The sequence below is a fragment of the Mobula hypostoma genome, chromosome 7 (assembly GCF_963921235.1).
Source record: "Mobula hypostoma chromosome 7, sMobHyp1.1, whole genome shotgun sequence".
In the NCBI taxonomy this organism is placed as follows: Eukaryota; Metazoa; Chordata; class Chondrichthyes; order Myliobatiformes; family Myliobatidae; genus Mobula; species Mobula hypostoma.
This window is the reverse complement of record NC_086103.1, coordinates 21,352,000-21,369,704: the sequence shown is the minus strand read 5'-3', so window position 1 is coordinate 21,369,704 and position 17,705 is coordinate 21,352,000. Positions and strand designations below refer to the sequence as shown.

Genomic DNA, 17,705 nt, shown 5'->3' with positions numbered 1-17,705 from the left:
TGTTAATTTCACACCGGCCAAAGAAGGTGTTGAGTTCATTGGCCAGTGTGACATCACTGTGGGGGCAGACAGGGTTACTCTTGTGGTCAGTAATAGCCCTGATGCCTTGCCACATGCTCCGATTGTTAGCACTATTAAAGTGGTCCTCTACCCGTTACCTGTGGATGTCTTTGGCCTTTTTTATGCCTTTTTAATGCCTTTTTTCAGGTTTGACCTGGCAACACTGTATGCTGAGGCATCACCAGATTTAAAAGAATTATTGCGTGCTTTTAAAAGATCTTGTATCTCTTTATTCATCCGCGGTTTCTGGTTTGGGAATATCTTTATTTTTTTGTCTACACAACTGTTGATGTAGAAAAGCACAGTGGATGTGTACTCTTCCATATTCACCTCTGTGCCGTGGGTAGCCTGTTGTGTAAACAGGTCCCAGTGGGTGAAACCAAAGCAATCTTGGAGTTGTAAAGAGGCATCTTCTGGCCATATTTTGACTGCTTTTATTGCAGGTTTAGTTTTGTGGATGTGGTCTGTATGCTGGCATCAAAAACAGTGAAAGATGATCAGATTGTCCCTGGAGGAGGCTCTGTATGAGTCTTTGACATTCGTGTACACATGATCCAAAGTGTTTAATCCCCTGGTAGGACACTGCACATGCTGGTAGAATTTATGGAGCACAGATCGTAGGTTGACCTGGTTAAAATCCCCTGCAATAATGAAGGCACCGTCAAGATGAGCATCCTGCTGTTTGCTGATGGCCGAGTATAGCTGTGCTAACGCTAGCTTAGCAATAGCTTGCGGGGGGATGTAGACAGCCATGATCATAACAATGGAAAACTCCTGAGGCAGATAAAACGGCCTACATTGGAGCAGTAAATACTCCAGGACAGGAGAACAATAGCTCTCCACCGTAGTGTGGTTGGTGCACCAGTCATTGCTGATATAGATACAGAGCCTGCCACCCCTGCTCGTACCGGAGTCCTTTGTTCGGTCTGCGCGGTGTAGTGTCCGGTTAGTTAGCTCCACAACCCCGTCGGGAACGTGCGCGCTGAGCCACGTCTCTGTAAAAATCAGCGTACAGCAGTCCTTCAGGGATCTCTGTGTATTAATTTGTCAAGCAAGATCTTCCCTTAAGGAAACCACACTAACTTTAGCCTACTTTATCATGTGCCTCCAAGTAGCCCGAAACTACATCCTTAACAATCACCTGCAGCATCTTCCCAACCACTGAGGTCAAGCTAACTGGCCTATAATTTCCTTTCTTTTGCATCCCCCCCCCCCACCGAAGAATGGAGTGACATCTGTAAGGAACCATTCCAGAAGCTAGAGGTTCTTAAAAGATCTTTACTAATTTCTCCACAATCTCTTCAGCTACCTCTTTCAGAACCCTGGGGTGTAGTCCATCCAGTCCAGGTGACTTATCTATCTACGTGTCTTTCAATTTCCCAAGCACCTTCTCCCTAGTAATAGCAACTGCATTTACTTCTGCCCTCTGACGCTCTCGAACTTCCAGCATGCTGCTAATGTCCTCCATAATGATGCCAAACACTTAGTTCATTCACTATTACTACTTTAGCATCGTTTTTCAGCGATCCGATATCTGCTCTCGCCTCTTTTACTCTTTATTTATCTGAAAAAATTCTTTTGGAATCCTCTTTGATATTGCTGGCTGGCTTACCTTTCTATTTCATTTTTTTCACCCTTATGGCTTTTTTGGTTACCTTCTGTTAGTTATAAAAATTTTTCTAATTCTCTAACATTAATTTTTGCTCTATCATATGCCCTCTCTTTTGCTTTTATGTTGACTTTTGCTTCCTGTGTCAGCCACAGTTGCATCATCCTGAATACTATTTCGTTGGGTTGTACCAGTCCTGTGCTTTTCGGTATACTCCCAGAAACTGCAGCCATTGTTGCTCTGCCTTCATCCCTGCTAGTGTCCCCTTCCAATCAACTTTGCCCTGCTCCTCTCTCATGCCTCTATAATTCCCTTTATTCCACTATAATACTGATGCAAATAACTTTAACTTCTCCTTCTCAAATTGCAGGGTCAATACTATTTATGTTATGATCACTGCCTCCTAAGGGTTCCTTTACCGTTAGCTCCCTAATCAAATCCAGTTCATTGCACAACAGAACCTGATAAATTCTGCAGATGCTGGAAATCCAAAGCAACACGCACAAAAGTTCAGGCAGATTCTATGGAAGTGAATAAACAGTTGACATTTCAGGCTGACACCATGCTTCAGGACTGAAACACCTAAACTAGAATAGCTGATCCTCTAGTGTGCTCAAGCTGCTCTGAAAAGTTATCCTGTTGGCATTCTATGAATTCTCTCTCTTGGGATCCAGCACTAAACTCCCTACATATTGAAGTTCCCCATGACTATTCTAACATTGCTCTTTTCTTTCTTTCTTTTTAAATCTTTTTATTAATTTTTCCATATTGCCCTTTTGATAAGTATTTTCCATCTCCCATTGTAATTTATAGCCCACATCCTGGCTACTGTTCAGAGGCCTGTATATAACTCTCATCAGAGTCTTTTTACTCTTGCAGTTTTTAAACTCTGCTCACAAGGATTCTACAGCTTCCGATTCAATGTCACCTCTTTCTAAGGGTTAGGTTTAATATTTTACCAATAGAATACCCTACCCCTCTGACTACCTGCCTGTCCTATTGGTACAATGTGTATCCTTGGATCTTAAGCTCCTAGCTATAATCTTCTTTCAATCATGATTTCGAGACGTCCACAACATCATACATGCCAATCTCTACCTGCAGTACAAGATCATCTGCCTTATTCCGTGCACTGCATGCATTCAAATATAACACTTTCAGTTCTGTATTTATTACCTTTTTTGATTTTGTCACCCTTTTATACTGCAGCTCATCCAAGTGTCTGCAGTTTTGCCTTATCATCTGCCTTTTCTTCTTGATGGTCTCACTACACACTGCCTCTGCTTGCAAACCTGCAGGCCTATCATCAACCCAATCACTCTGGTTCCCATCCACCTGCCAAATCAGTTTAACCCTTGATGATGCTGATGTCCCACAGAGGAGTTGTCACAGAGGAATTATTGAGCTAAACAATGTTAGTGTTCTTATTAATGCTGTGGGAATTATCGATAAAAGAAATGTACTCGAAGCTCTGTTGTAATTATTTGTAATCTGATTCTAACCATATTTACAAACTGCTTGTTTGTGAGAACTATAATTAAGCTGTCAAGTATTAAGCAAAGCTATATGCAAAATGATATTGTGAACTGAAAGTTTTTTTTCCAAACACCAGAAGTATGAACTTTTGCTCTTTGTCGGAAAATATCTTCACCTTTTTACAAAGTTATGTTGCAGAATAGCAATTGAAGGAAATAAAAACAGAAAATTCTAGAAATACTTAGCAGATCATGTAATACATGCTGTAGAGTGCGAAAGTGGTGTTTCATCAGATGATGTTTGACCCGCTGAGCTTTGCCTTCATTGTCTTTATTTAATCTCATATTTCAGCACATGCAGTACTTCGCTTTTTGAGCAAGAAGTCACAGTGTGTACTGAAGTGCAGTTCAGTATGGTCTCTCTGAGATGGCACACGTTCTCTATCAGGACTAGTTTTATGAACCCTTTGCATTTGCCTGTTTTTCTTTTGCATTAATTACTGATAAAATGTGGTCTGCTCTTCATCTAAGCCACAATAATTTACAAACCTAATTTGCCTAAACTAATAGTGCACAAACAATTGAACTACTTCCATCAATACTGAGTACACCATTTAAACAATCACAGTCTAGGTTCGTAAAAGTATGTGAATCTCTGGAGTAATGCCTTCTACAAAAGCTATTTGGAGTCAGGTGTTTCAGTCATTGAGGTGAGATTGGTGACTTACAAAGTCTGCTCTTCTCAAAAAAGATCTGTTTACATGCATCATGCCTTGATCAAAACAACTTTCAGAGGACCTTAGAAGGGAAACTGTAGAGATGCATGAAGTTGGAAAAGCTTACAAAAGCATTTCTAAAGACCTGAATGTTCATCAGCCCACAGTAAGAGAAATTATCTACAAATGGAGGAAATTCAGAACTGTTGCTACTCTCCCTAGGAGTGGGCATCCTGCAAAGATCACACCAAAAGCACAACGTACATTGCTGAAGGGGGTGAAAAAGAACCCAAGAGTAACAGCAAAAGACCTGCCGAAATCTCTAGAACTTGCTAAAGTCTCTGTTCATGTGTCCACTATAAGAAAGGCACTGACCGAGAATGGTCTTCATGGAAGGACCCCATGGAGGAAACCACTGCTCTCCAAAGTAAAAGATTGCCACACGTCTTAAGTTTGCAGAAGACCACCTAGATGTTCCACGATGCTTCTGAACAATATCCTGTGGACAGATGAGAGAAAAGTTTAACTTTTTGGCAGAAAGGCACACCGTTATAGTTCGAGGAAAGAGGACACTGCACACCAACACCAAAACCTCATCCCAACTGTAAAGCATGGTTTGGGGCTGTTTTGCTGCCTCAAGGCCTGGACAGCTTGCAGTCGTTGAGAGAACAATGGATTCAAAATTGTATCAAGACATTTTACAGGAGAATGTCAGGGTAGCGGTCAATCACCTGAAACTTGATAGAAGTTTGATGATACAACAGTAGAATGAGTAAACCAACAAAAGAATGGTTTAAAAAAGAAGAATGGCTAAGTCAGAGTCCAGACCTCAACCTAATTGAGATAAACACAAAATAATCTGCAGATGCTGGGATCAAAGCAACACTCACAGCATGCTGGAGTAACTCAGCAGGTCGGGCAGCATCAGTGGAAACGATGAGTTGACATTTCGGAATTGAGATCCTGTGGCATTACCTGAAGAGGGCGGTTCATGCAAGGTATCCCAGAAATATTGATGAACTGAGCCAGTTTTTTTTATGGGGGAATGGTCTAAAATTCCTCCGCACCGTTATGCAAGTCTGATCAATTATAGGATATGTCTGGCGGAGGTTATTGCTGCTAAAGGAGGTTATACCAGTTAATTAAATACATACTTTTTCCAGCCTGGACTGTGAATAATTAAACAACGTGTTCAATAAAGACATGAAAAGTACAATATTTGTGTGTTATTAATTTAGGCAGATTGGGTTGGTCTATTATTGTGGCTTAGATGAAGATCAGACCACATTTTACAAGCAATTAATGCAGAAAACTGGGTAATTGTTAAGGGTTCACAGACTTTTTCTTGCAACTGTACGCTCATCTTTACCTTTATAATATAAGCAGAGACCTGTTTTATAGAATAATGTACCCATTGGGATGGCTCTATTAAGGACAATTTAAGTATGCTGCTTATTTCTTTTCTCAGTCCTACAGTAGGAGTCAATGAACATCTACATTTATTTCTTGCATAAAAAGCTGTACCATTCAATCTTTTATCCCCCACTCCAGATCATTTTGAACAATTCAATTCACCTTCTCAGAATGAATTGATAATAAGGCAATTTACTGACCATCTTTTAATGAGCTTGAAGCTAAACAGTTGCAAAAGCATTTGGCTGTAACCAGTGTTGAAATTTTAAAATTAATTTTGTTACTGCTCACTGGGTTTTGTGCTTTATTATTTAGAAACAGGAAATTGGTCTGCACATGCTTTAAGTAACTCAGGTTTATTTCTATCTAACTTTTTACATTGCCTTTCTTTTCTAGAAATATGGAGAAGTGGAAGATTTTCAAGAGGATACTCCTTTAAGTGTTAGAATAACTTTTAAGACAAGAATTGAAGCAGAAAATGTAAGTACCATAATTGACTTGCACTGTTATTGAAATGATTTTGAATGTTTGTTACCAGCAGATTATTACTCAATTAGACATAGGAGTATCTAAGGATGTAGAGTCATAGAGTGTACCATTATGTTCCACGTTCCAGGGAAAAACTTAGAAAACTTCCCTGATTACTTTTCTTTGTATTGTCTGTATATTTATGCAATCAAACTGTTGTGAAAGGGAAATCATGTTTTGACAAATTCATTAGAAATTTTGATGATATAATGAGTAAGATGGATAAAAAGAAACCAATAGATGGATTTGTAGTGGATTTTAAATTCCAAAGGCAACTTGTTAAAGTCCTGCCTAAAAATCTTCTGCACAAGCTGAGAGCTCATGGTATTGGTGAAATGAATTAGAATGAATAGAGAATTAGCTGTCTAACAGGAAATATGGGTCACTTTCATTTTGGTATGCTGTAACTGTTGGTTGCCGTTAGGATCAGTGCTAGGGCCTTAATTTTATTTAGTCTGTGTTAATGACTTGGATGAAAGACCAGATGTCTTGCAGCCAAATTTGCTGATGTTACAAAGGTATTTGGAAAAGCAAGAGTTTGCAAAGGGATTTAGCCTAGTTAAGCTGGAGAACAGGTTTGGCTGGTGAAGCATGATGTAGGGAAATTTGTTCGGTGAAGTAAAATAAGCAGAATATTGTCTGAAGGGGCCGTTACTACAGAATGGAGCCATGCAAAGGGACCTGGGTATTATTCTACATAAACAGAAGGTTGGCACTGGTAATTATGTAAGAGGGCAAATAGGATGTTAAGTAGAGAAGCTTTGCTAATATTGTACTGATCAGAATCTGGTTTAATAACACTGGTACATGTCATGAAATTTGTTGTTTTGCATTAGCAGTACATTGCAATATATAATAAAAACTATAAATTACAATAATAATATATATATTTAAATAATCAGTGCAAAACAGAGCAAAAAAGAGGGGGAAAATAGGTAGTATACTTACGTGCATTGTCCATCCAGAAATGTGATGGTGGAGGGGAAGAAGCTGCTCCTAAAATGTTGAATGTGTCTCCAGGCTGCTGTACCGCTGCCTTGTTGGTAGCAATGAGAAGAGGGCATGTCCTGGATGATGGTATCCTTAATGATGATTCTGCCTTTCTGAGGCATCACCTTTTGAAGATGTTTGGTGAGGCTACTGCCCATAATGGAGCTAGCTGAGTTTGCAACTTTCTCCTTTTTGTGATCCTGTGCAGTGGCTTCTTCAAACCGGATGGTAATGCAACCAGTTAGATTGCTCTCCATGGCACACCTGTAGAAATTTGCTAGAGTCTTTGCTGACATACCAAGTCTCCTCAAACTCCTAATGAAATATAGCAGCAGTTATTACGTACGGAATTAAATTAGTTGTAAATGCATCATTACGTTGGGCCCAAGATAGATCTTCAGAGATGTTGACACCCAGGAACTTGAAACTACTGATCTCTCTGTGAGGACTGGTGTTTGTTCTCTAAACCACTCAACCAGCTGATCTTTCTCCACTCCTGTAAGCTTCCTTGCACCATCTGAAATTCTGCCAACAATAGTTGTATCATATGCAAATTTATAGATAGCATTCGATGCTTAGCCACACAGTCATGGGTGTAAAGAGAGTAGATCTGGCATTAAACATAGGAAATAGAAACAGGACTACTTCTGTATATGTACCTAACTTTTTGTAGGTTTTTCCGTTCAAGGGCATTTGTTTTTCCATACCAGGCCATGATGCAACCAGTCAATATTCTCTCCACCACACATCTATAAATGTTTGTTAAAATTTCAGATGTCATACCAAATCTTTGCAAACTTTTTTGGAAATAGAGGTGCTTCTGCGCTTTCTTCATAATGCTATTATGTGCTGAAACTAGGACAAATTCTCTGAAATAATGCTGAGGAATTTAAAGTTGCTGACCTCTGAGGAGGACTGGCTCATGTACTTCCAGTTTCCTCCCCCTGAAGTCAATAATCAACTCCTTAGTCTTGCTGACGTTGAGTGTGAGGTTGTTGTTGTGGTTCCAATCAGCCAGATTTTAAATCTCCTTTCTGTATGCTGATTTGCCACCACCTTTGATTCAGCCAATGACAGTGGTAGTGTCAGCAAACTGAAATATAGCATTAGAGGTATACTTAGCCTCACAGTCATAAGTATAAAGCGGTAAAACAGGGGGCTAAACACACAGCCTTGTGGTGCACCTGAGGTGGTGGTGGAGATTGTGGAGGAGCTGTTGTTGCCAATCTGATCTGACTGGGGTCTGCAAGTGAGGAAATTGAGGATCCATTTGCACAAGGAGGTATGGCATCTGCTGTTGACCTGTTGTGACTGTAGGGAAAATGGAGTGGATTCCAGTAGCTTCTCTGGCAGGAGCTGGTATGTTTCATCACCTACTTCTCAAAGCACTTCATCACAGTGGATGTAAGTGCTATTGGATAGTCATTAAGACAGGTTACCATGTTCTTCTTAGGCACCGGTATTATAGAAGCCTGCTTGCGGCAGGTATTACTGTATCTCAGTCTGCCAAAGTGAGAGGTTAGAAATGTTGGTGAACACTCCAGCCAGTCAGCACAGGTCTTTAGTATTTGGACAGGTACCCCTGGTGCTGCAGATAACATGTTGATGATAATTGGGCAGAGATTTCTGCAAACAAGCCTGATTGAATTCCCGACAATGAGTTGAAAGGCATCGGGTAGGCTGATTGTTGTTTGCTGATCGTGGTACTCAGTACTTCAAGTGCCTGTTTAACATCTGCCTTTGGCAGTATGTAAGCTGTGGTCAGGATCATGGAGAAGAAGTCTCTTGGTAAGTTGAATAGAGACATAGAAAATAGGTGCAGGAGTAGGCCATTCGGCCCTTCGAGCCTGCACCGCCATTCAGTATGATCATGGCTGATCATCCAACTCAGAACCCTGCACCAGCCTTCCCTCCATACCCCCTGATCCCTTTAGCCACAAGGGCCATATCTAACTCCCTCTTATATATAGCCAATGAACTGGCCTCAACTGTTTCCTGTGGCAGAGAATTCCACAGATTCACCACTCTCTGTGTGAAGAAGTTTTTCCTAATCTCGGTCCTAAAAGGCTCCCCCTTTATCCTCAAACTGTGACCCCTCGTTCTCGACTTCCCCAACATCGGGTTCAATCTTCCTGCATCTAGCCTGTCCAATCCCTTTAGGATTTTATACGTTTCAATCAGATCCCCCTCCTCAATCTTCTAAATTCCAACGAGTAAAGCCCAGTTCATCCAATCTTTCTTCATATGAAAGTCCTGCCATCCCAGGAATCAATCTGGTGAACCTTCTTTGTACTCCCTCTATGGCAAGGATGTCTTTCCTCAGATTAGGGGGCCAAAACTACACACAATACTCCAGGTGTGGTCACACCAAGACCTTGTACGACTGCAGTAGTACCTCCCTGCTCCTGTACTTGAATCCTCTCGCTATAAATGCCAGCATAGCATTCGCCTTTTTCACCGCCTGCTGTACCTGCATGCCCACTTTCAATGACTGGTGTATAATGACACCCAGGTCTCGTTGCACCTCCCCTTTTCCTAATGGGCCACCATTCAGATAATAATCTGTTTTCCTGTTTTTGCCACCAAAGTGAATAACTTCACATTTATCCACATTAAATTGCATCTGCCATGAATTTGCCCACTCACCTAACCTATCCAAGTCACCCTGCATCCTCTTAGCATCCTCACAGCTAACACTGCTGCCCAGCTTCGTTGGGTTGGCACGTAATCATTAGGTGTTCCAGGTTGGGGTATCAAGAGTGTGACCAGACTGCTACAGTGGAGCACCACAAAGAGGTTATCATGAAATACAGAACCCCCCCCCCAGCGTTTGCCTTCTCTGAATGAGCAGTCTGGTTCATTCTATGTATTTAGAAGGCCTCAAGTCTTACCGACATATATCTGGCTTGTCTGGAATGAGCCATGTCTCCATGAAGCAGAGAATGCAGCAATCCCTTATTTCCCTCTGAAACAGAAATCTCACCTTTAGGTCTTCAGTCTTATTCTCCAGTGACTGTACATTTGCTGACAAGGTGCTGGATAGAGGAAGTTTCATACCTCACCATTTTATCCTGACTTGGGAGTCCTACCCTCCTCCCTCTCATACAGCCATGGTAATATACCTGCACACAACAGGAATTCTGCAGATGCTGGAAATTCAAGCAACACACATCAAAGTTGCTGGTGAACGCAGCAGGCCAGGCAGCATCTATAGGAAGAGGTACAGTCGACATTTCAGGCCGAGACCCTTCTTCAGGACTAACTGAAGGAAGAGTGAGTAAGAGATTTGAAAGATTCAAATCTCTTACTCACTCTTCCTTCAGTTAGTCCTGACGAAGGGTCTCGGCCTGAAACGTTGACTGTACCTCTTCCTATAGATGCTGCCTGGCCTGTAATGTACCTGTATCTGGTTAAAGGTGCCATACCTGCAATGTTGAGAGTCCGCCAAGTCCTTCAGAAGATAGCTAAATTGCTAGTTCATTAAAATGATTCAAAAGTATGTTACTTAAAGGGAAATTACAGGCTGTAGATTGCAGTGAGAGTATTTCCTGTTTAAATTATATGATTAATTTTTTGTAATATCAGTAACTCAAGATTCTAGCAGAAAGTCCTCAAAAAAAAAATGCTGCTACAGCTACATGGCTATTTGTGAACCTGGTTTGCCAATTAATGTAAATGTATTGACAAATTGCTTTCGATAGTCATCTAAGGTGGTTTAATGCTCAGAAAAGCATGGAACTGAAAGTTTTTATTTTGGAGGTGGAAATATTCTCTTAGGTTCTCGGAATTTTTTGATCTACCTGTTGAAAACACTAGGGTAAATTTCTCCCTGCAGTTACTCACCTACAAAAATAGGATATTGCATGTGGTGGAATCAGAAATTGAAGAAGATTACAGAAAGCATTTAGCCTTGAGAAATTACTAAAATAGAAATAAAATCATAGATGCATTTGGCTTTGAGAAATAAACAAAAACAATTTAGGAAGGTATTTCCTCAGCTAATGAAAAATGTTTATGATGATAGATCAAAAGAAAATCAGCAAAATTAGGGAGATAACCATATGAGAAACTGGAAAGAAAAATAAGATTGTAAGTCAAACAACAGGAATTCTGCAGATGCTGGAAATTCAAGCAACTTTGATGTATGTTGTAAGATTGTAAGTGCTCTCTTTGTATGCAAATAAGAGAGTAGTGAATTAAAGGTAGGTCATTTCATGGCAAAGGTGGAAGAAATTGTGTAAAGCTTGATAATGAAATCAAGCAGTAACTGTAGAGATAGAAGAAACCTAGGAGTGATGAGTCAAACAATTGCTATTGTTAATATTCAAGAGAATAGAGGGGGAGAATTATGAGCAGGATACTCAGATACTCAGCAGGATAGATGACATTTGTTGAAAGAAAAATAGTTAATGTTTCTAGTCCACAACCCTTTTGTCAAAACTGGAAAAGAGAACTGGAGATTTTTCCATTCTGATGAAGGCTAGTGGACAAGAAATAAGAATTGTTTCTCCTTCCACATATGCTGCCTGACCTTTCCTAATGTTTCCAGCATTTTCCGTTTTTGTTTGCACTTGAAGTTTTGATTTTCAAATAGTCTGACATCAGTTATCAGGAAAATGCAATCTGATTTTAATCCAGGAAAATGCTGGAAAACTTTTCCATGAAAGAAGTAACAAGCACTTGTAGACTCAAAGGTATGCAATATAATTAAATGGTTTCCATGAATATAATTTAAAAAAGGAGGGGGAGTAAAAGATACAATTAATACCCCATGAATGAAATTTGGTGCAAATGTTTCTTTATGATAAAGTGCCTTAACCTAACCAGGTTAAGGCACTTACATAGGCATGTTTAACCACTTTGTTAAACCAAGGATGACCAGTAAGTAGGGTCATTCGGAAAAGGAAGGAGAAGTTTGTGCTTTATAATTGTTAAGCTGACCACCTTGGGCAAATTATGTTTGCATGAATGTTCAATGCAAGTGGTGTAAAGGTATCAAGTCTGTTGCAGAGCGTCAGATTGAAAGATATCTTTTTTCTCAAATGTGTGTTGAACTTACTGGTAAATGGGAATGGTTTCAAGCAAAGCAATTCAGAGCTTCTACAGAAAATTAGCTAAACACAGAATCCAAACTTCCTGACAAGTTTGGAGTGCTGAATCTTTCTGTCCACTCCTGTGCTGGGTTTCATGTAGAATCCAATAGCAGAAATGCATGCTCATTTTCTTTCATGGTATTCATGCTGAGGAATCAGCTCTCGAATCCTGTGTCAAGCTAGATCTATGACCCTATTGATTTTAGAAGCAGTTTTGAGTTGCGAGAAGAATGCAAAGGCGGTGTCCTTTCCTAATAGTTATTTCAGATTAATGTTTTTTAATTATGTGTTTTGGGTGATTTTGTTTTAATTTTTGCATCACTTTTAATAGTTTAATTATCTCTGAATGTAAGAGGCATTAGGTTGTTTGACCCTGCTGTGCTGCTTCCAAGCAGTTAGCAGTTCTGTAGGGAGCCGTCCACTAGGAGCCGTTATATTCTGTAAATCTTGTACCCGTGAGCATGCACGCAAAAGTCTGAGACAAGCTGGAGATCAAATGCCGCACATAGCGGCAGCACTGGATTCCCCATTCACATCAATGTCGGATCACTGTACTGAAGAGAGGGGCTGGATGCACTTCGCATCTGGTCCCTCAGCTTCATGCGAGGGAAGACTATTGTACAAACGGGACGTTGACCTCTAGAAAAGGTAAGTGTTTGAGATAATTTAATGGATTTAATCATTTGTAGTGTATTAATGCATTTTAATTCAAATTGTTTTAAAATTGTTTTTTTTAATTCTGCACAGGCTGCAAATCAGGGTACAAAGTTCAAAGGTCGAAACCTTCAGATCTCATGGTACAAGCCTAAAGCACCTTCAGTATCAACAGAACCGGAGGAGGAGGAAACAAAAGAAGAGGTACTGCACTGGCCGTAGAATTTCTCTCTTCTTGGAATAATACAGTAGTGTCTGTTACCACCACCACCCTGCGCTCCCCCCTCCCCCACACACACCTTCTCCACTCTTATCAGTTCATACTGATCAAATCACACTGATCAGGACACAATTTGACTGAGGAGGAGATTGCCAAAAGTAATGCGTCCTTAGGTTGTACATGTATTATATAATGTTTTCTGCATTTATATATGCATTGAATTATAATTTATTTTGGTTTTGAGGTGAGAGAGGTCTTTAAGTTTTGCACAGTGCTTTCTGATGTAAATTCTTATGTTGCTTGAATAGGTGTCAGTGTGTACTGATTACCGACACAAGCTATATTTGTTGCTGTTGCACATACACTACAAAAACTGATGCTTGCACATAAGTTAAATTTGATAGGGCTAGCATTACCAGTAAACTTCAGGCAATGATATGAATGAATGAATTGAATATGTATTCTCCTTCCTTGAAGGTGCTGATTCATAGCGAATCATGTTTGCCACAGCATTTCATTTGCCACCAATTATTTATACCTTGTGGGACTGTCAACAGATCCTTTGAGCATCAAGTTTATTTACATGCTCTCAAGACCTAGCCCCACATCCCTGCAACTTCAACAAGATAGAGTATGGGAGTATGGATCTGCTCTGCTTTATTGTACCTCACCTTCAGCTCCTAAAGCACCTCGGTTGCTCTCCATGAGATAACACTAAGCATTTACAGATGAAGATTTGAATATGAGTGTCCATTTCTAACTAAATTAGAATTTAAGATACAGTAGTAGGAATTTCATATTTGGTCCTTCGTGCCTGACTATGTCACTCAGGAAGGGCCATTACTTTGAGGAAATATAGTATATCTGTTCTAGGCCAATGCAGTCAATTAACATTTAAATTGGATTTTTTTCTGTTTAAATTTTTTTGACATCAACTTTTTATTATTACATTATTACAGATTTATAAACTAAGCTGTGTTCCATTGCCTTGTTTCTCAGTGTACTTTGTAGGAAAGAAATTAATCAGTGAACTAGGGAGCAAGTGAATTCATCTCCTGCATTAACACTAGGACATTATGGAGGTTTTAAAATCTAATCATACAGGAAAGAGACAGAAAGCAAATTGATTTTGGAATTTTAGTTCAGTATTGCAAAGGTTCAGATTATTCTTTGAAAATCAATTAAACGTAAAGGCATAACCTGGACTTCTGTTAATTTGCATTCTGCTAATTGTTTCCCACCATCCCTTCATTTGCTCTAGGCTATGTGTTTATGGTTCATTTAAAAATATTAAAGAGATTAAAATGCTGTAGTAAAATTCCCAACACTTAGATTTGTTCAAAGCATCCATTCAGATAAAAAGAAGAACCACTACAAAAATGGAAAATTCAAACATCGCCAGTAGTATATCTTGCCAACTAAACACAGAAAATTTAATACTTTGGTAACCATCAATTCCATTAGAATTTGGTGAAGAGATTGGTCCTAATCATATAGTCTAACTAAGGTTATGAGACAAATTGTAACAACAAATTATACTGTTTAATTCCTTTGATATAACATCTCCAAGCTGTCAAAAGCCCTGAAAATACAAAATAACTGAAGTAAAGAAAATTTCCACCAGAAAATAGTGGAAATATTCAGCAGGCAGGGCAGCATCTACAGAGTGAGAAACGGGGTTAACACTTCAGACTCATCAGTCGGAGCTGTGTAGTAGTTTTGAATGCATGTTTCTTCATGATGAATGCATGCTATTTATTGAATAGAAATAGAAATGTCTGTTAAAACCTACAGATTTTGTTTGCCACTTGTTGACCTAGAATTGATCAGTAAATCTTAGTTGTTTCATGAAGAATCTGTCAAGATGTCTGTGCTAGGTCTTAGACGAAATGACATTCGTTATTAGATACCTTTTTCCCCCACATAATGATGAAATGATTTCATTGTTTCTGATTCCCCAACTCAAATCATGAACACTGTTCAATGACCTTGAGTAAGAGCCCCGTTTTTATTTGGCCTGAGTTCATCTTTCCACTTTTTAAAAGATTACAAGCATCTGCATTTAACAAAATATAAATCAGCATCATTGTTCCTTATTCAGAATGCAGTAATTAATCTGCAGTAATTTGAGTTATAGGGCAAAGAGAAATCGGAGACAAAGGACCAGGTTTAAAAGTTATTTTAATTTCTGTGTTTTGATTATTAAAATACAAATATTTGATTGAATCAAGTTATTAATTTGGTAGAGCCATTTGAACTACAGTATGGAATATATTGCAAAAGGAAAACAAGTTTATCTTTTTGATAGAACTGAAGTTTTTTTAAATTAATGATCAAAAATAGAAATATACTGTATACATGTAAGATTGAAGTTGTCATCTGAATAGTGTAGCGAGTTATTCATATTACTCATGGACAAATAAATTTTAGTGATAGAGGTACAACATTTTGATCTAGGGTTTTCAGTGGTTTAAAATTAAAGTAAATATTGGTCTCAATGTAATTTGTGTGTCCATTACTTTGAAGGTGTGATGCCCTTAGTTAACTTTCTGTTGACTTGAGAGAGGAAGAAAAATTCCAAGAATCTTAATATTATTCCAAGATCTTTATACCTGAATTTCACAGCATAATTTCAGGGCCAGGGAAAGCAGATATAATCCATTGCAGGAAATGTATGGCACTCTTTTGATTCATTTGAATAACAGTTCCATTCAAATTGGAGCTAGGCTTTTGATAATATCGTTTTAAAACACAAGAATTAATTAAAGCTCAAAGGACAAGCACGTTAGTTAGTTAGTAAATGATGAACATTTTTGAGTAGTCCGTCAAGAATGGAATTCCAACTGGAAAAACTAGGGTAGTTTATAAATAAATAAAACTAGCATTATCAGGTTATTTTGTTATTTATAGATAATAGAAAAGGATTTTTCCAGTCCCATCTGCAGAATTTTATTTAGGTAAATATTATATATAACTCTAGTTCCAGGGAAACCAACAAGAAGGAGGTCAATATATGAGGAAAACTATGGCTATTAGGTATACGATGAACAAAACGACTAACTAAAAAGCTCAGCACTTTGCAGCTCTATGTGTTGTGGCATTACTCCATCACATTCTCTGAATACTGCAGAGAAAGGTGAATAGGGAAATTTTGGACTGCATTAAGTACAAGTGTCGTTTAATTCCACTCCCTGCCACTCAGAACATTTCCTATCAGATAAAGCTGATACTGTGATGCATGCATGTATGTATGTAGCAGATTATATGTACCAGAGAATCCTGAAATAAAATATTTTCTTGCCACTGTTTTTGAAGTATTAGTATGATCTGTGTGTGATACCTAATGTTATTTAATAAAAGTATAATCAAACCAAAACCTAGTTTCTGGTGGCAGTGATTTGCCAAAACTCATAGCTCAAAACAATTGTTTTAAAATGTAATTTTTCATAGATGCACACAAAGATTATTTTTCAGAGTTTTAAAAAATAAGATCGATGAATTAAATGGGAGTGCTTCCTCAGCTGTTTCCTCATTTGTGAACTGGCTACAGAGTGCTAAATTTGGATGGATTCCATATCTTGTTTTTTCTATCAAAACTTCCTTTATCTCCTTAAGTAATTGCTAATGTTTTAGTTTCTTAAAAATGTTTGCTGTGGCTGCTACCTGTTTTCAGTAACCTGTTGTAAAAAGATTATTTGCTGACTTGAAGCCCCAGTTACTACATGCAGAGATTTGCATTTAATGAGTTAAGATTCCTGTAACAAAACATCTTTCAAGCTGAATTTGAAATGCAAGTCTTGAATTGGTCCAGATGTGTGTTATGATTGGAATGAAAAAAGGTCAATATTTCTGAGCTGAGGAGATAGAAGTGGCACACTTCCAATTGGCATATTTCCACAAGCCTACTTTTATTGCTGTATCATTCAGTTGTCAGGCTCCTAATCTCCTGAATCTCCTCCATAAACCTTGTATCTTTCTTCTCTTTTAAAGCTTGTTTGACTAAGTGTTTCATTTCCAATCATAACATGTACTTAACGGGCTCCATAGCAGATTTTACTCCGTGAAGCGCTGTGGGAAATTTTTACTAAAAGATACATATTGAAATTATAAATGAGAAGACAGTAGCATATCATTGCAAAACTCACCAAAATGTTATGCTCCATCAATTATAAGGGAATGAGGTGGAGTAAAAAAAAACATATTTAATTTTTGAACAAGCCTTCTGTTGATGGGTCCTCTAAGTTGCAGATCACAACACAACATGGAATAAAATGAAGTGAACGCTTGGTTGGTGTATTTTTCTGTTTTAACTAATCAGAATCAGAATCAGGTTTATTATCACCGGCATGTGACGTGAAATTTGTTAACTTAGCAGCAGCAGTTCAGCGCAATGCATAATCTAGCAGAGAGAGAAAAAAATAATCCTAATAAATAAAATAAGACATAATAAATATACAAGTAAATCAATTACGTATATCGAATAGATTATTAAAAAAATGCAAAAACAGAAATACTGTATATTTTTGAAAAAGTGAGGTAGTGTCCAAAGCTTCAAAGTCTTTTCAGGAATCAGATGGCGAGGGGAATCATTACAAATGAAATAGAAATTTAGGAAGAAAATTGATAGGCCACCTGGTATATGGGTGGTGAAAGTTAAGAACGACACTGTCTGTAAGGTGTTTTTACGTTCTTCCCTTGACCTTATGGATTTTCTCCAAGTGCTCCGGTTTCCTCCTACAGTCCAAAGATGTACTGATTGGGAGGTTAATTGGTCAGTATAAGTTGCCCTGTGATTAGGCTAATGTTAAATAGGGGGGTGTTATATCTCTGGTCCATGCTATATCTCTAAAATAAAATAAAATTTAAAAAACACAAACATCTGGAACAGACAAATGTTCTGAAATTTCTTATTGATGCTTTTAGAGATTTGACAATTGAAACGATGTA

General features: G+C 38.4%; 1 protein-coding gene across 3 annotated transcripts in view; it reads left to right on the top strand.

Moving 5' to 3' along the window:
• rbm27 (RNA binding motif protein 27) overlaps positions 1–17,705 on the top strand; it is a 127,598-nt gene that overhangs the window by 92,921 nt on the left and 16,972 nt on the right. For all 3 annotated transcript variants that reach the window (XM_063053129.1, XM_063053128.1, XM_063053130.1), the window contains 2 exons: positions 5,670–5,753; positions 12,632–12,742. In XM_063053129.1, coding sequence (XP_062909199.1) covers positions 5,670–5,753; positions 12,632–12,742 — 195 coding nt within the window. The remainder of the gene's footprint in view (positions 1–5,669; positions 5,754–12,631; positions 12,743–17,705) is intronic.